The 19288-nt window shown below is 32.0% G+C and overlaps 2 protein-coding genes across 4 annotated transcripts; both read left to right on the top strand.

Moving 5' to 3' along the window:
- The first annotated feature begins 1956 nt into the window (after positions 1 to 1956).
- Positions 1957 to 5338, top strand: cbx3a (chromobox homolog 3a (HP1 gamma homolog, Drosophila)). Of its 2 annotated transcripts, none has more exons than XM_056479151.1 (5): positions 1957 to 2053; positions 2880 to 3019; positions 3411 to 3579; positions 3710 to 3804; positions 4717 to 5338. In XM_056479151.1, exons 2-5 carry the CDS (start codon positions 2886 to 2888, stop codon positions 4841 to 4843), a joined length of 525 nt encoding a protein of 174 aa, XP_056335126.1. In that variant the 5' UTR covers positions 1957 to 2053; positions 2880 to 2885; the 3' UTR covers positions 4844 to 5338. The 2 variants fall into 2 exon arrangements, with proteins under 2 accessions (XP_056335126.1, XP_056335125.1); XM_056479150.1 differs by having other exon boundaries at positions 1978 to 2175.
- Positions 5339 to 7309: 1971 nt separating this feature from the next.
- On the top strand, positions 7310 to 18753 carry snx10a (sorting nexin 10a). Of its 2 annotated transcripts, XM_056479818.1 has the most exons (8): positions 7310 to 7390; positions 7517 to 7707; positions 11306 to 11345; positions 12531 to 12617; positions 12724 to 12824; positions 14418 to 14516; positions 17262 to 17477; positions 17998 to 18753. In XM_056479818.1, the coding sequence occupies exons 3-8, from the start codon at positions 11319 to 11321 to the stop codon at positions 18158 to 18160; spliced, it is 693 nt and encodes a 230-aa protein (XP_056335793.1). In that variant the 5' UTR covers positions 7310 to 7390; positions 7517 to 7707; positions 11306 to 11318; the 3' UTR covers positions 18161 to 18753. The 2 variants fall into 2 exon arrangements, with proteins under 2 accessions (XP_056335793.1, XP_056335792.1); XM_056479817.1 differs by lacking the exons at positions 7310 to 7390; positions 7517 to 7707 and adding an exon at positions 9814 to 10110.
- The last annotated feature ends 535 nt before the right edge of the window (positions 18754 to 19288 follow it).

Genomic DNA, 19288 nt, shown 5'->3' with positions numbered 1-19288 from the left:
TATATATATTTATATATATATGTGTGTGTGTGTGTGTGTGTGTGTAAGTATGTATATATATATATATATATATATATATATATATATATATATATATATATATATATATATATATATATATATATATATATATATATATATATATATGTATATGTATATATGTATACGTATATATGTATACGTATATATGTATATGTATATATATATGTATATGTATATTTATATATATATATATTTATTTATATGTATGTTTATATATATGTATATTTATATATATATAATTATTTCTGAAAATGTCAAGTGTTAATAAATTGTTCTCTGGTTTTGATCTTCACTGTGTGTTTTCTAACAAAATAAAAGGCTTTAAGAAGTTTGATAAAACTGTTATTTTGATTAAAAACACATTTAAAAAATGACTAAGTACAATAAAATTGTGAAACAGTGGGTTCTGAATGTATTATACTCAAAAAATAATATTACAGTTAATTTTAGATTACATTTACTATGGTGTATGAACTGACACAAAATTCAGAAGGAAGTGGCTAATTTTTTGGCTTCAGGTGTTGGTTTAGTCATTAAAGCAAATGCCGCTCTTGTATGAACTCCAAAAACGTTACATTCCTAACGTGGGTGCAAATCACAAGGAAAGAATATTGGTGTAACCCATTGTAAAATCATTCCATCCACAAAGTATAATTCAGTACATTTTTACAGTTGTCCTAAATACCAAGTAGCCTAATGCACCAAAAGTGGATTGACAATAGTCAGTGTGAGAATTCTCACCCCTGATAAGGAGGTCACTCCTGATAAGAAAATCTTTGTCACTTTGAAAGTGATGAGGTGATAAGCCAAAGGGTCCCATGAGAAGTAGGTTAGGGAACTGTGCCTTCCTTATTCCTCTGGAGTAATTACACCATTTCAGCACATTCATGTACATTCTGAGGAGAGATTTCACTTTATCCCTCCTCTTGTAGTTCTTCCAAACTGCACCGAAAACGGGTGAATTTAGTGATTTTGGGGCCCTAAGCAATTCCAGTCATGTGGCCCAAAAGTTCTAAAATGCACATTTTGTTTAATATATTTTTAATTTATTTATTTTGCTGTTTTTTTTTTTCTTGTATCACTCAATCACTCTTTTTCGACATGTTTTCTTAATGCGAAACACATTGTTAAAAACACGTAATGCATCTTGTAAAACTTTTTAAATGATTTGTTTTCTTAAAATAAATTCACAGCTAAAAATTCTATAGAAACTATTTTTAAAGCTAAGTCTTTGCTTAATTTGACTGCTGGATTTCTTCATGATTGAGAGTGGGGGGTACATTTGCGCAAATGTAATAAGCATTAAACTTTTTTTTTTTCACACTCATCATACAAAATATGATAGAAAATGATATCATTTATAGGTATAACAGATTTCCTGTGACTCTATCTTGTTTATTGGTTAAATCCACCCCCGACTGTAAATTAAATAAAAACAAAAAAAAAAATAGTTTTGGAATATTTTCATAGTCATGCCAATTAAAAATCGCATAATCACATGATTAACTTGTTTGTTTGTCGCGTGAAAACATATACCAAAATTACACGCAAGAATTGTTTTTAATTATATTACAAAGAATGTGTAATGCATGTATAAGAATGTATAATTAACTTAAATCGTAATGTATAGTAATTTAGTTGTTTTAATCAAAGAATTTAATTATTGGTCTTGTGGTCAAATTAAATAACATGATGATATGTTGTGTCGTGTTCTGAATATAGTAGACTATAGTCTAAACATGTAAAGAATCTGTTTTAGAGATCTGTTTAATGTGTGAACATTTGGATTAAGGTTAATTATATGGTGTGTACCCCTCAAATAACTGAATCGAGATGTTTTACCATAATGATCTGCGGATGTGCTTTTGAATTCTCAGGCGCTCCGCCCTACGTTAGGCTCATTGGATACACGTGATTGCTCTCATAGGCGTGGCTTTACGTCCTCGCGTTCGATTCTGGCTGGCCTTCGTCGAGCCTCAGTCGGCTTTTCTTCTTGATTTATTAGTATCAAGTAAGTAAAACTTTTAAAAGTGCGTACCTCGTTGGCGCGGGAGCAGTGTCTGTAAAGCCATTTACAGTTCAGAAGGCGTGAAGATTTGTTATCCAAGTTTTAATCTTTTATCCATTGTGATGGTGAGTTTCGCGCGCATGTCTCGTGCTGCAGCGCCGTCCATTGTAGTTTGTTGTTTGAATGCTGCAGTCTTATTTATTACAGTTTGTTTTGGTAAAGCTGCTTTTAAGCCATTTAAGTTGTTTCACTCTGCAGAAATGTAGGATGCGTACCTGTACAATGTTGTGTAACGTCGCGATGTTTTTCTCTGTTTCTGTGAGCATTTCCTGCTAGCAAGTTGGCTAACGCGGGCTACTGTAAACTAGCACGTGTTTCAGCAAATATTAAGCTAACAATGTTTTTTTTGTAGAAAGTTATACGTTTACATGAGTTGTGTGGTCGCCGGGAAATCTTAAACCGCTATAAATTCGAGGGGAAATTTGAAACGCTTTCAGGGCCTTGGCCTGTTCATGCATGCGCAGTTGCCATTAGCTTGCTAACATTTAAGCACACATAAAAGGCACCACATACTAATGCGTTTGTAACCTTAGCCGTAAAGGCATTAATGGATTTTATTAAAACCCTAGCATATATTATCCAGTAATTTCTTAGTAAATGAGCGAACATTAGCCATTTTACCATTATTGTAAGTCAAACATTGAAACCTTTTCGTTAATTATTTTGATACAAAAAAGCAGAGTCTTAAATGGTTAACATTTTAAATATTAAATACTAGAAATTAATGATAAGGTCTGGTTTATGATATAAATTGTGTGTGTGCATTTAGGTCAACATGGGTAAGAAGCAGGCAGGCAAGTCAAAGAAGGAAGTTCAGGAGATTGAGGAGTTTGTGGTGGAGAAGGTAATGGACCAGCGAGTGGTCAATGGAAAAGTTGAGTTTTTCCTCAAGTGGAAAGGCTTTACAGAGTGAGTACTTCGTCTCTTTTGCAGCTATGAAAAATGAACAGAAATGTGTTTGTAAATATTTTTATTTGTGAGTGTAGCTGTATGCAATTAGATTATAGGGGGAAACGACTCCCTCAGGTGTTTCCAGTTCTTAATGATTTTTTTTTCTGTTGAACACTAAAGATAAATTGAAGAAAGCTGAAAACCCGTAACCATTGATTTCTACAGCAGGAAAAGCAAATACTATGGAAGTCAATGTATACAGCTTTCCAGCTCTCCTCAAAATACCATAATTTCTGTTCAATGAAAAAAAAAAATCAAAACAAGATTGGAGCAAGTGAAGGATCAGTAAATTACAATTTTCTGATTTGGGTTAACTATCCCTCTAACAAGGTATCTTTGTTTTTCTCAGTGCTGACAACACTTGGGAGCCTGAAGAAAATTTAGACTGTCCAGAACTGATCGCTGCATTCCTTGAGTCTCAGAAAGGAGTGGTGGAGAAACCAGAAGCTGTAAAAAGAAAATCATCCACTGATGAACCAGAGACCGAAGAGAGCAAGGCAAAACGGAAGAAGGAAATGGTAAGATGTTGTGTTGGTCATTGAAATATGTAGTAGATGTGATTTTTTTTTTTTTTTTTTTTTTTTTTTTTTTTTTTTTTTACATTGGTTAAATTTGCTAAGTCTAAACTAACATTGCCTTTCACTGCAGTCTGACAAGCCTAGGGGTTTTGCCAGAAACCTTGAGCCAGAGAGAATCATTGGGGCGACTGACAGCAGCGGGGAGCTCATGTTCCTTATGAAGTGGTAAGCAACCGTTGTGGTTTTGTAATTTATTTAGAACTGACAAACCATAGTGGGGAAGCCTTGATCGTGTTTTGAATCAGTTCATCTGCTACAAGTAATAATTTATGAAGAATATTTTAAACCTATTTTAACTTGGTCAATAAAATGTTTTTTTGTATGAAAAACAATCCACAAAAGAAAGCTGTAGAGTTTTGGCATAACATACACGAGTTTCTTTTAAAGATTATTTAAAAGGCCTATAGGGGGCAGCATACCCTCGTGTAAAACCTTTTTTTTTTTTAAATTCAAAAACAAAGAGGCTTACTGGAGGGCTCCTTGTGTTGGCCTATTTTATTCAGGGTTTCCGCAGGGTCTCAATGTCTTAAATCCCAAAGTTACAATTTTAGGCATTAAAGTTTTACATTTACTGTAATATTGTGTTGTAGGTCTTAAACCTTTTTTTAATCAAGTCTTTTTCCTTTGTTCGTATATTGCTACCCATTCTGGCCAAAACCCATACAATCACCAACAATCTATCAACTTTTTATTCAAAAAGGTAGTTTAACTTTTCAATGTGTTTAGAAGTGCCCCACGTATTTACCTAACTGGACAGATCGTTGAGCATAGATTTAGTTCATTATAGTTTTTTTAAACTATAATAAAGGATTTATTCTCCACAGAGTGCTTTAAAATGAATAAAAGGTGTATGGTATCAATAAAAAAAATGTATGTGTGTGTTTGAATCCATACCTGTATTTTAAATTAAACGAACAAAATACATTCGTTTCAAAATCTAGGTTTTCAATATCCCTTTATTAAAGCAGCCACAAGATAATTTACCCCTTTTGGAATGCAGAGATAATTATTTTGAACTGTCCTTCCTAGTCTAATTGTTCTGTTTAGTCTCTAAACTTCTTTGTCTTGTGTTCACAGGAAGGACTCTGATGAAGCGGACCTGGTTCCTGCACGAGAGGCTAACACCCGTTGCCCGCAGATAGTTATTGCTTTTTATGAAGAAAGGCTAACTTGGCATTCTTGTCCTGAGGATGAGCAGCAATAGCATCCCACATCTCATTACAACTTTCTGTGTGTTGGTGTCTTCCACCTGTGCAGTGGTGATAGCCTGTCAGTGGAGGATTCTTTTTTTTTTTTGTCTTTTTTTTTTCTTCTCCAGTTTATTGAAGATTTGTCTGGAAACTATGTGCATGACAGTAGTCAACCAATGAACGTATGTACAAATGAGATGAGTGTTTTTAAAGTTACAATAGAGGACGCTTAAAGTGTTTATTTGAATTAGGTGTCTCCGCGGTGCTGTTCATCATTAATGCACTGGCTTGTGTTTTTTGCTCATTCTTGTCATCCAGAAAAATCCAAAACTTGCTTTCACGTTTATAGTTTTCTTTGGTGGATTATGCGATCTATTGTAGTGTTTTTGTTTTGTTTTTTTCCTTTTAAATTCTTATTTCTTACATGAATGTTGGAAGTGTCTATGTAAATGTTTGTGTAAATAATTCCTATTTTTTAGTTCAATAAAGGTTTATATGCCTGCTTTTAATCCGCATGTGTCTTAAATATCTCAAGCTGAAGTTTTGTCCAGTATGCCTCAACATGATGATTTGAGTGCTTTTAAAGTGTATTTTGGGTGGCTGTGTTTTTTTTCCCTGTGTTATTTTAACCCATTTTCCATTTCAAAAAGCTTGGTTGGTGGTATGTCTTGTTTTTGATTATTAGCCGCATCAAAACTGGTAATATGGTTTTTGTACAAACATCTAATAGATGGATAAGTGTTTATTAAATTAGGGAAAACATGTTTGCTGTTTTCTGATATTTTACTCATCGTTTCAAATAACCTGCTAGAATACAATATGCCATAGTTTATGTATACAACTTATTTTCCATTAGGTTTTAATATGCTTTTTTTTCATGGTTGTCCTCTACATTGGAGTAGCTGTTAACCATCATTTTTAGAGGGAATTTGAAAGTCTCAAGCAAAACCACGTGTTGCCTTTTTCCTAGTTTATATTTTTGCTCTTTTCAAAACTGAATATTTTCTTCCTTAGTCACCTAAAGCTATAGGAAGTGCATTAAAAATCTCCCACATTTGGAAATCAGCATTACAGCTGGTTCATAAATGTTTAATTGCACAATCTAGATGAGTTCTAAATGTTCCAGAGTCGGGATGATCAATGTCCACCAGTTTTTGTTCTGAGATTTTTTTTTTCTCAGAGTCAGTCACAACTGATAAACTGCTTTCTTTGTCGTTTGCTGTTAGATCTATTTTCTGCATATCTAAAACACACAGGCAGTCAGTTAACCAAGAAAAAAAAAGTTAACCAATAATGTCATTACAGTTCTTGACCTCTCTTTTCTTCATCAGGGTCAGAGTTCATGAGTTCATGTTCTGCACACTCTCAGACACATGATGCTGATTTTGTTTTTATTCATAAAATGTATTTCAATACAAAGTGCATAGCAGCCAAAATTCAATAGAAGCTTAAATGTTTTTAAACTGGGTAATTTTGATAGTCATAAGATCAAAGTGAGAAAATAACTTGCACTATATTTGACTTGAAACAACAAAATTGGAACAATTTATTTGACATCTGTAACCTCACTCCCTACTAACAAAGAATTATGACTGCAGAAACAACATTTATTACCAATTGCTTGGTTGTTTTGCTTGGTCTCATGACCAAGATTAGCAGTATAGAGATGGACTTTGAGTTCTGGAGCTGTTTTCTCAAGAACTTGTTTTGTAATGTCATCCTGAAATAAGCAAGTTTGAAGACACTTTTTACAGTCATAATAAAAAAAGAAATACTGCATTGCCCTTGTTGGGTGTTGTGTATTTGCACTTAAGCTAAACCCTATATGCTAGCGACAATAGTTCTGAGTGTGTCTTGTGCTCTGCGTAACAAGGGTGCAATCCAATATCGACATCCTTATTGTCAACTCTACTGATTTTTGGATTATGAAATCATTTCTGATCTTGTGGTACAACTTATGTTTTAAAGTAGTAGATTGTGTTATACCATGGTGTGGTATTGATAGGTAAAAGTCCAGCTTTCCATCATACTGGAACTTTGATTAAATTATCAATGTTAAAGAGATCGTTCACCCAAAAAATTAAACCCCATCATACGTTTGAGTTTTTTCCTTTGCTGAAGAATGCTGGTTGTTGACATCAACTTGTATAGTAGATCAAAGGGTGCCAGCTTTTTTCAAATTATCTTATTTTCTGTTCAACAGAAGAAAGAAACTTAAATAGGTTTCGAACAAATGAAGGGTGTGTAAATGATGGTGATATGTTTATTTGTCATCTCTAAACTTTATTAGGTATATTTTGTTCATCTGTTTAATTAAGCATCAACCATCAGAGTATTTCTAGCATTCCTGCAGAGCCAAAAGTGCTGTTGAGTAAGATATTACTTAACACCAATAACAAAACAAAAGCAATACCCAAGTTACACAACTTTTGTATGTACATTTTGACTCTCCACCCTATGTTCTTCCAACAGCATATATACATCAGAAGAGAGTACCGATGTCAGACATGCTGATTCAAGTTAGCTATTTTCCATTTTACAGTGGATTTCCCAAAGAGAGGGTAAGAAAACAAATTTCCTCATTTAAGAAACCTAATAGTTGTGTTATTCTTACTCTTAAATAAGCAAATCGGTAAAAAATAAAGGTTAAATGGACGTTTAAAACAAAAACTTTTTTCACTGTGTAGCTGAAAAACAGCTGAACATTTATGTCAACAAATGAAACTCCTGAACAGCAACAGAGCAGTCGACTCTTGTCAGAGGAGAGGAACATTGCAAGCAGCCAACAACTGAAAACCAGCCAAGCACAGCAACCTATGGAGCACTGAGACAATAGATGGCAACAAAACAGATGAACTTACGTTTACATACCCCTGAGGTAAAATGATAAAATCTTTTACAAAAGAACAGAGATCATATTAACCGTATGCTATTGTCCTGTATAAACTTTCATGTTTACATACTCCACTGGACAAAATAATTACAGGAAAAATAAACTGAAACAATAAAAAATACTTTATTTACATACCCTTAAATCTTAATAAGAGTTTTGGTTCTTGAGATAAAAAAATAAATTAATTAATTAAAAGCAAAACACTGTAAGCAAATATTGCACATATTTTGAAAAAAATATACCATTTAAGCTACAAATAGTTAAAGGAATGTCAGTGCGAAATCCCATAGGGATCGACTAATACTGTTGGTTGTTACACAGGTGATCCACAGCATTTGTTTGTTCTTGTCATGAGTCTAGGGTGCATTAACTTGTATTATTTTGTCTTATGTATACATTTTAATGTAGCTTTTGAAGGGCAACACTAAAAGAAAGAAGTGTTATTTAAACAAAATAATCATAGTTTACTTTATGCTTCATGTTGCCTTCCATGTTTTAAAATTTGATAATAGTCCTCATTGTGGAAATATAAATCTCTAAATCATTTAGTCACACATTAATGAAAGGATTTAGATATGCAGCCAAAAATATTTAGGACCAGGGGGATTTTTTAAGGAATAGTAAATAGTTGAACTGCTAAGAAAAAAAACAAGGGATTCATGAAATATCAAATAATCATAGATCATCTTGGGTAACCTATAATTATTTTTACTTGCTGAGTTAAGTAGAATATCCTATTCAGGTCACAATTTTTAGGAACCTTCTTTTTTTTTGACAATTCTGCAAATATATATGAACATCACAATTTATATCCCTTTCAAACATGCTAAATCTGATATGTTTATAAATATTATCTATTGTTTAGGACTCCTGATACCCACAATAGTTAGAATATTATTCATTTCTTTTTATGGCAAACAGTCATGTCATTCATCAACATTTAAATAGTCAACGTATATGTGGATTATATATAATCTTTAAAGTAATTTTGTATTTAATGTAACAGTGGCTGTTTGCATAATGAATGATTGCATAATAAAAACCTGTGTGTTTACATAGCAAACATTTATGATTAGCTTTTGTTAATGCTAAATATAAAGACTTTGATTTTTTGTTCTTAGTGAATGGTTTTGCATAATAGCAAATGTTTAGACACTGCCAAGAACTTTTATTTATAATAGTTTTATTCATATGTTGAGTCATCTATGCCAACTGAAAGTGTCAGGACTTGTGGGAACATGTCCTCCCCACATGCCACAGTAACTGTTGTGTATCTGACAAAGACCACACTTTATGATGTCATCTGTCATCTGATTTGCTTACCAAAATTCGGGAACATCTGAATGTTAAACAGAGATGTTTATTTCTCCTTTCAAGTTTTTCTCTGCAAGTGATTTTTTTGCTCGCAAAAGACAGCTATTTTATTCTTGCCTGAACTAAATTATTAACATTATTATATATAGAAAAATACATAGATTTTTTTTTCTGTAGTATTTACTTCATCACAAAATTATTTTTACCAGAAGTATATCCCACATCCAGGAACATCACAATTTTTTTGTGTGAATTTCAGGTTTTCAGGGTGAATTAATAAGATGGAGACGTTTACATGAGACCTTTTTTCTTTGCTTATATGGTTATTTTGTTAAAATATAATTATGATGAATTCAGAATTTTGCATCTTGAAAAAAGTGTGAACATTACAGTCTATCTTTTGTAATTCAACCTTTCATAAAAATAAAAAAAAATAAAAAAAACCTTTTATAATGCCCTGGTTCCGTAGAGCAGATAATTTTTTATAATTAGAAATAATTATAAATAAAATAATAAATAATTATTTTCTTAAGGGGAGAACGAATGGTGTCTTTAAAACAAATTGCATTGCATTGCTTTGAATGTTTTCAAGAAGCTACTTAATTGTGTTATAGTTGTGAATGAATAAAGTTATAGGTATATTAGGGAGAAAGGGTTACAGCATGTTATATAATTCATATTTTGTATTTTACAAAAAACACATTTATTCAAATTCACAAATAATGCCCTGGTTGTTTGTTCCCTTTTTTTCTTTCCTTTTCCTTTTTTCTTTTTTTTTTATCAATTAAGCGTGTCTCTTATAACAGAAATATCCCAAATAATACCAAAGACATTCATTTCTTATTTATAATAAGCTTTTGCTTATATTACACATAATGAGCTCAAACAAATAAACACGTCCTTATACATGGGAAGCGTTTAGACTAGCGCATGCGCTGATGAAAGTCTGAAAGTCAAAAGGAAAACTTCCCTTCCCCTCACGCGAACTCATTGCCACTTTTAATCACGTCAGCGCTAGGAGCACCTGGATCTTGGTGCGGTATACAACACCACGCCATAAAACAAGACAGAAAGGTGAGGAAAAACTAATTTAACTCTACCAATGAATGGAAAGTAAAATAAATCATACTAAAGGCTTTGAGAAAGCTTAGGATAACTTTTAATCTGTTGATTCTGATGCGGTTCCATCGTTTAAGTAAAACGCGTAGCCGTTTTGTTTACTATTCGTTGGTCTTTTTAGCTTGCATTGATTGTTTTAATTAAACTTCGGGTAATTAGACGCATTAAAATACAAGTAATTGCAGTGATGTACAAAAGTAACAAAAAATTGAAAAATGTCGGAGTAGCCTAAATGTTTTCATGTATTATCCTTTAAGTGGTTCTCAATGCCACAATGTATAAACATAATTATCGGCAAAATAGCATACAGGTTTATTTTTCAAATACAATAAATTGAATATAGAATGGTGAACTGTCCATTGATGTGGTTATGAAGAGATGTTTGTGTGTGACTGCCCCAAGTCAAGATGTCTGCTCTCAATTAGTCTGGGATTTTCTGTCAACTCCCTAATTAAGTTACCAAGAAAGTGAATTAGGTTTAGTGTGGATATTTGAACTAATGCTGATTGGAATTCCAGTTTAAGATGCCCTAAAATGTGAGAGTGATCTGCTTTATGGTTTACCATTAGGAATAATCCTGAGAAAATTTCACTCAGCATATTATAACAAAGAATAAACAGGAAAACAAAATCTGATTTCATTAAAAGTAAATGAGTATTTGGGTTTCGTGTAGCAAGTGAATGATTTATTGTTATAAATGATATTCACGGTTCCTAGTTGGGATTTGTTTCCTTGCGTAATGGTTGAAATGCCAGTGTTAATTTCTTGCAGTATTTAGTGAAGTGTTTTGATTTCGCATTATTGAGATTTTAATTAAAGATAAAACTGTGAACATGCTTGTGGATATTGAAGGTTTTTGGATAGAAATACACTGTGCTTTACAAAATATTAGAAAGCAAATCATTGTATTTTAGATATGTACCTCAATAATGGTAAAAAAGAGAGAATTGGCCAAACAGGCCATATTTTATTTTCATAGTTAATCACCTTTGATGCATTAAAGGTTTATGTATATATTATTCTATGTTCCTCTTCTAATCTTTTCTACATTGTGTTGATATATCTTTTGTTGCAATGTTATCATTAAAAAGTTTTTTTAATGTTTAAAAAATTTTGTTACAGCACTCAAAAATACTTTCTTCTTTTTCAGAGAAATCTCTAAGATGGATAACACAAGCTTTGAGAAAAGGGTCAGTGTTTTGTTCTTTTCCTCTTTGAAATTTGTCTGCAACATTAAATCTGTGACAGATTTTTTTCAAAAGCTGCCACTCATATTTGCAGTAAAGGATTACTGCAAGTCTCATGTAGTGACAAACTGATCCATTTTAATAGATGTTGATTTTTTTTAGATCAAAGAAAATTCCTAACCTAACAGTCACTGCAACATTTCTTCAAGCTGGAATTTTTAAAGAGGAAACTGATGACATAATTATCTCAGTGGCAGTTAATACTACAGTATTTCACTTTCATTTGCTTGTTAAATTTATTTTCATATCCCTAAAAAGCTAGCCTGTTTTAAATAAAACCTATGTTTTGGGATGTATAAATAAAAAAAATAAGTATTTTTGTGAATGACTTGCAGAGAGGTTAGTTAGTTACTTTATTGATCGTGAAGGAAATTTCAGAACCCAGCAACTTAACCCTTTAACAGGCATCATAACCACCTGGTTGACTTTTTGTCCATAGGTACAATTTATCAGAGTTGTGCCAGCATATTATTCAATACAAGATGCTGGCCAAAAGAATATTTTCAAGGAGTGCACCTTTTAAGCAACACACAAAAATGGAAATGTGAAAATACACACATTCTACAATGAAAGCTTATCTACTAAATGGTAAAAAACAAAATATAAGCTTAAACCTAAAATATAAGTAAAAAAAAAGAATAAGATATAGGTAAATAAATCTAGGATGTAAATATAAATATACATCTTCTATGCAATTAAGCAGTTTAGCAGGATATAGGACCAGGGTTATGGCAATCTTGCGCACAGTATTCAATGTCACTTCTGTTCTCTCTCTAGAGAATGCCAGTGACGAGTTTGCCAGAGAAGTTGCAAAGCTTGTACATTGTTTGTTTTTAGGGAAGTGTACTGTTTGACCTCAATTTGGTTTGTTAGATGTTGTGCGAGAAAATTTGTTTATTTGAGAAATTCCAAACATGTATCACAATCTAGTGCCAAATACCCCCCAAAATACAGTTTGTGTGGATGAAAGGGCATAGTCTGCATTAGCCTTAAAAGTGGGTAAAACTGTAACTAATAATTAGGGAAAAAAGTACAAGGCCGCTTTCTGCTGAGTCACTTCCTCGCTCAATTTGAAACGCTTCACTGATCATAAACACATTTTCACTGGCTGATGTTCTTTTACTGCAGGAGTTTATTAGCGTCTGGGTACGGGATCCTCAGGTTCACAAGGAGGATTTCTGGCACACGTACATCAGCTATGAGATCTGCCTTCACGTGAGTGCAGTATCCTCGTTGCCCTCATGTTGTTTATGTTGAAGCTTTGTTTTCTCCACTTTATTCAGTGGGAGCATAAGATTCACAATACTGTTCTTGCTTCTAGACCAATAGTATGTGTTTCCGTAAGAAGACCTCTTGTGTGAGGAGGCGGTATAGTGAGTTTGTTTGGCTGCGTCAGAAACTACAAGACAATGCTTTGCTCATGTAAGTGGATAAAACACACTCTGGCCAATACAATATTCATTACTTGTAGTCAGTTGCTAATTACAAGTTACCTAATGAAACTTGGCATTAGTAAGATGATATAGATTACACATTGTGCTACTTTTTGAGTACATTTTTATTAATAATTATTTTGAAATAATTTGAAATAGTTTTAAATATATATATATATATATATATATATATTCTGTTTCAGCTAGCAGAAAGGTTTTTGGTGAAAAATCTTATTTTAACACATAATTTGAGAAAATGATAAGAAGTTTTTAAAAAGCTCAACCAAACACTCTGGGCAACCACTAAATTAAACTGCTGAAAAAATGCACCAGATAATTTTTTTTTTTTTTTTTGCTTAAATCTGTTAATCAACCTCAGTCCTGATCAAAATTACTAATTCTTTTTAAAAAGTACATGATTTTAACATGTGAAACAACTTTGCCTTTGATGCATTGTTTTTGATTGATTTTCATTTTTTTTCTCCCTGATTTACAGTTGGTGGCTGTTTTGCCCCATTAATTTTGTATTCAAAATATTTCATTTTGTGTGTTTTTTTTCCCACCAAATCAGTGACGTCATTTGTGAACTTGGCAATTAAAGAGTTAAAAAAAAAGACATTTAGTAGTTTTGACCAGGACTGAGGTTGATTTGAACAGATTTATGAGATGTGTGTGTGTATATATATATATATATATATACTGTACACACATACACACATACATACATACATACAAACATACATCTATCTCATAAATCTGTTCAAATCAACCTCAGTCCTGATCAAAACTACTAAATGTCTTTTTTTTAACTCTTTAATAATATATATATAGATGTATAAATAAAATCACTTTTTTGATTATATATATATATATATATATATATATATATATATATATATATATATATATATATATATATATATATATATATATATATATATATATATATATATATATATATATATATATATATATATATATATATCTGATGCATTTTTACAGCAGTTGAATTCAGTGGATGTTTTCATCCCTAACAAAACAAAAAGGTAGTAAATTGGGTGCATAAGGGTTAAACAGTAGATCACTTCAACGCTAAAAATATTGTTATATCTGTTCCCCACCAGATAGGTATTTAATCTTTGAAATATGAATAAAAATTAATTGTTAAAATAAATATTTTAGGTCAAAGTGTTCACTCAACAAAAAAGGTTGCGAGTCATATTTTTTTGTATGAAGAAACATGAACAAAAATGGCTGAAATAATTTGTTCTGAGGATTTTCAGGATCCATAATAAGGGAATGTAAAATGTAACTAATCTCAATGTTTTAAATAAAAGAATCTAATTGCAAATAATAAATAAATTAACGAATATGTTTTCAATGAAGTAGATGCGTAGATTCAGTGTAATCGGTCACAACCAAGTAATAGTTATATTTACATGCCATATATTTAGTTATATTGCATGCCAATTTCTTCCTATTATGGTCTTTATTTCAAATCACTGCATGTGTTAATCTTATATGAAAGTTGTTATGAAAATTAGTGTTATCAGTTTTTTGAATTGTGGTTTTGTTTCTGTAGAGAATTGCCTAAACTTCCTCCATGGAATCCTTTCTTCAATCTCAACAATGAATTCCAGATTACACAACGGATGCAGGGGCTGCAGCAGTTTCTTGAGGCGTGAGTCGAGTTAACTAGAATTAAAAATATGAAATGAAAATTGTTATTAATTACTTTCCCTCATGTCGTTTCAATCCCCTGAGACCTTTGTTCATTTTCAGATCCCAAATTAAAATATTTTAGCTTAAATCTGACAGCTCCCTCATCCTCCTTATACAGCAACCATCCTAACATGTCCTAACAAGAAAGAAAAAGTGTCAAAAACATTCTATGTGACAAACTCTTTTTGTGCAAAAAGTAAACACTACTCTATTTGTCTATCTTTTCTTTTGTGTCAGGTCAGGGTGCGTGTTTACTAGAGGCAGTATGACGCATTGCCATCAGAGTCAGCAGCACAACATGCAAGAGTTCAGCTGCTTGTAGTAAACACGCACCTTGCTCAATTGCGCAACCATAGGCGAACAAAGTTTTTATTTATTTATTTTTTTTTGTATTTAAGTTTTTATTGCAAAAAGATTCAATTCACAGCATCAATAGACATATGTCACTTTTATATATATATATATATATATATATATATATATATATATATATATATATATATATATATATATATATATATATATATATATATATATATATATATATATATATATATATATATATATATATATATATATATATATATTTGTTTTTTCTTTCCAAGAAATTCATTGATAGCATACCCAAATAAAGTACCTCAAAGCTGAAACCAATTGAAGTATTTAAGATATTAAGATAATAAGATTTCTATAGTTTAGTTACAGATTTTAACATTGGTTCAGCCAAATAAACTATGGAGAATAATTTAACTAAAGCACTCTTATTTGTATCACCACCAGTGTCTTTTTTTTTTTTTAAATTGTAGAAATGAACTGGAGATATCTAAAGAAGTCTTTGGAGTTTAAATTGTTTTCTTTTATTTAATTAAAATCTAATAAATGTCCTTTATTTATAATTTAACAATAAGTTATCTCTTTCTTAGCCCATATTTTAAAACTCGTATCTAAAGTATTTGGTTTAAAGTCATATGAGGCCCACTTCAAAACCTTCATAGAATCTGTTAGATTCATTCATTTATTTTCTTTTTGGCTCAGTCCCCTTAATCTGGGGTCGCCACAGCGGAATGAACCGCCAACATACGTTTTACGCAGTGGATGCCCTTCCAGCTGCAACCCATCACTGGGAAACATCCATTCACACACATAAACTATAGACAATTTAGCGTACCCAATTCACCTATACCACATGTCTTTTTACTGTGGGGGAAACTGGATCACCTAGAGGAAACCCATGCGAACGTATGGAGAACATGGTGCAAACTCCACACAGAAATGACAACTGACCCAGCTGAGGCTTGAACCAGCAACCTACTTGCTGTGAAGCGATCATGCTACCCACTGTGCCACCGTGACGCCCCATCTGTTACATTTATATTCCTTAATGATAAATTTTTTAAGGTTACCTTGATCCATTGATTATCTTGTTTTTTTATTAAGTTTTGATTTAATTAATTTTTTTTTGGCTCTCAGATTTAATCTAAAATATCTTAACTTGTGTTCTGATGATAAACAAAGGTCTCAGGGGATTGGAACGGCATAAAGATTTAATATAATAATAGGAATTTCAAAGTAATTAACAGAATAAAAAAAAAATTGGCTGAACTAATACTTTAAACAATCAAATATGAACATAAATATAACATTTTAAAAAATCTGTAAAATGAAGGGGGAAATGTATTAAAAGTAAAAAAAAAAAAAAAAAAAAAAAAAACTTGTTTCAGTTAGATGCCAACAAATTCTATTTTCTTTTAGCTTGATTATTCCATTTATTACTACATCATTTAATCTGTGGTAAAAAGAATGAAAAGAAAGCCGAAATAAATATTCATAAGTTATATAGACCCATTTAATAAAACGTATAAGGGACAATTCCAATAATGTTTAAGTAAAATTAAAATGTAAAATAAAAATTATGCACTGTAGATTAGAAATAGTGTATGTGTACACAAAGTAATGCGAATAATTAATAAATTAATTAACAAATACATTTTCAATGACAGATGCATTCAATGTAATCAGTTGCAACCTAGTAATTTTTATACTTCCAATAAGAAAAATTGTATGCCAATTTGTTTTTATTAAAGTCTTTCTTTTAAATCACTGCAGGTATAGATGTTTTGTGGAAGTAATTCATATAGTTTAGTAGTTAAAGGAATCGCAGTATTTTTGCCATCTAGTGGCTGCTGTGCAATGAGACGAAGTTCAATTCTTTGCAAAGCAGTTTTGTTCACACAGGTGGAATATTATTTGAAAAAAAACATTGTTGTTTGTTGTCTTCTTAAACGCACTTTTTAACTTTAATTTTTGGTGTTTCTGTCACATTTAATGTACAGCATAAAACTACTTTATATTTGCACGTTTTCTAAGTGATAGTTTCCCCAAAAATGAACATTTCCTCCCCGTTTACTCACACTCACACACAAGTGTTTTTTCTAACTTTACTTTCTTACTTGTTTTGAACACAAATATCAATGTTGGAAAAAAGCAGCCAGTGACATCCATAGTAGTCAAAAATACTTTCAATGGCTGAACATTCTTCAAAATATCTTACTTTGTTCAACAAATTGAGAACCTCAAACAGGTTTGAAACAGGTGGAGGATGAGTAAATTTTAACATATGAACTATCCCTTTAAATACCTTAATCATCAGTAACTCAAAATCATTATACCCCATGTAGTTATATTTAAATGTTTGTGTTTATAGAGTTCTGCAGACACCGCTACTGCTGTCAGACAGTCGGTTGCACCTGTTCTTGCAATCACAGTTGAGCATTGCAAAAATGGACGCATGTGCACAGGGACACACACATTACACTGTTGCTCAGGCAATCCAGCGATGTGGCGGCGAAGCACGTTTCCCTGTGGAGGAACAACATCAAGAAGAAGACAGCAAAACATGCTGCGACTCAGACTGTGACAGGTGTGTAACTCTGCCTCTCTGTATGTTCTCTGGATTATGTAAATTGCTTAACCTAGATAGATTTGACATGAAATGTTTTTTAAATACACAAGGGTAGAAACTAGACACAAAGATCTATGGACAACGATTAAGAGAGCACTCACAATGCTGAAAAAAAGGTGTTAGCCCGTGTTACAGTTTATAATGTGAGACTTAAAGATGGTAACTCGCAATTAGCTAAAGAAAATTGCTTTTACTAATCAACTTTTTAATGTACACATCTCATAAGTTATCAGCCTGAATATATTGCACTGATAAACATTAAAATAAGCATTTTTCAGCTGATACTTGTATGGTTGGCAATATGTTATGTTTTGTTTTTATTCAATGGTGGAAACGAGCTTCAATACCCTACATAAAATGTATCTATTTTTATTTTTTGCCATGAATAAAAACAGACAGGCATTTTAATGTTGTAGCTGTTTGGAACAAAAATAAAAACTGCATTTAATACATTTTAAATGTGTAATTTGTTTTTCAGCACAACATCATCTGGCCTAGGCAGCAGTATTGAACCTGCCACTCTTGTTGAAGAAGATTTGTCACATAATGAGAGCTTTGCCCATGAATTTCAAGCCAAAAACCCGGAGGCAGAACTTTGTAGCAGCCTGTCTTCATCACCTGATGGCCATTCAGTTATATGAACCCAAGAGATGTATGTAAAACACACAGATACTCTATCAAAAAGAGACCCAATTGCTGCTTAGAAATCCTCCAAAGTTATATTTGGATGGATAATTAGGGGGAAAATATGTTTTTTGTTGAGTGTTGTCCTCTGTCTTTTAAAAATATAATCATATATTTTCTTTATTTAAATTTCTGTGGTTGCTGTAATAAGTTGTCCTCTATTTAAAAAGATAATAATAACAATAAAAAAAAAGTCTGACCTGGAATAAAAAAGATGACTAGAGTAAAATGAAAGCAAGTGAATGATAGGCTGAATTATAAATGCATTTTTTGACACTGCCTTTCAGGAGTCCACTGGGTTCAATGTGTGCTTGTCAAAGAAACATTTTAAACCACTTCAGCATTTTCTTCTGTACAAATGTTTTTGTTTTTTAGATTTTAAAATAATTTCAGTAAGATCCTTCTTAAGAATTCTTATTTTGTTAGCAAAAAATGGATGTTGCAGACTGAAGATGTTTTTTTTAGTTTATTTTTATTGTGATTGTGTATGTTTAGTTAAATTAATAAATAACCTTTTTTTAAAAAAATAAAAAAACAGTTGTTAACAGTATTTGTTTTTGATGATCAATGTTCTGAAAAATACAAATTTGATCCTGAAGAAAGTCTAAAATGCAGTGTATGTGCATGCATGCAAGTAATGTAAGTGCATGTATGTAATATAATATAATATAGGGTCCACATACATATATACATACACACTCACTCACCGGCCACTTTGTTAGGTACACCTGTCCAACTGCTTGTTAACACAAATGTCTAATCAGCCAATCACATGGCAGCAACTCAATGCATTTAGGCATGTAGACATGGTCAAGACGATCTGCTGCGGTTCAAACTGGCTATCAGAATGAAGAAGAATGGTTATTTAAGTGACTTTGAACTTGACATGGTTGTTGGTGCAACAGGGGCTGGTCTGAGTATTTCCGAAATTGCTGATCTACTGAGATTTTCACGCATAACCATTTCAAGTGTTTACAGATAATAGTCCAGAAAATATCCAGTGAGCGGCAGTTCTGTGGGCACAGATGCCTTGACATCAAGAGGTCAGAGGAGAATGGCCAGAGCCGTCAGACTGGTTCAAACGC

This window comes from Danio aesculapii, chromosome 19 (genome assembly GCF_903798145.1).
Source record: "Danio aesculapii chromosome 19, fDanAes4.1, whole genome shotgun sequence".
NCBI lineage: Eukaryota > Metazoa > Chordata > Actinopteri > Cypriniformes > Danionidae > Danio > Danio aesculapii.
Note: the sequence above shows the minus strand (reverse complement) of the source record. Positions and strands in the feature narration are given on the sequence as shown.

Excerpts from the sequence above, each read along its gene's own strand:
- cbx3a (XM_056479150.1), top strand. Across the intron at positions 3,020-3,410 it reads AAGTGGAAAGGCTTTACAGA|TGCTGACAACACTTGGGAGC; the intron begins GTGAGTACTTCG and ends TGTTTTTCTCAG. Across the intron at positions 3,805-4,716 it reads CTCATGTTCCTTATGAAGTG|GAAGGACTCTGATGAAGCGG; the intron begins GTAAGCAACCGT and ends TTGTGTTCACAG.
- snx10a (XM_056479818.1), top strand. The coding sequence starts at position 11,319 with ATGGATAACACAAGCTTTGAGAAAAGG. Across the intron at positions 11,346-12,530 it reads ACACAAGCTTTGAGAAAAGG|GAGTTTATTAGCGTCTGGGT; the intron begins GTCAGTGTTTTG and ends CTTTTACTGCAG. Across the intron at positions 12,825-14,417 it reads CAAGACAATGCTTTGCTCAT|AGAATTGCCTAAACTTCCTC; the intron begins GTAAGTGGATAA and ends TTGTTTCTGTAG.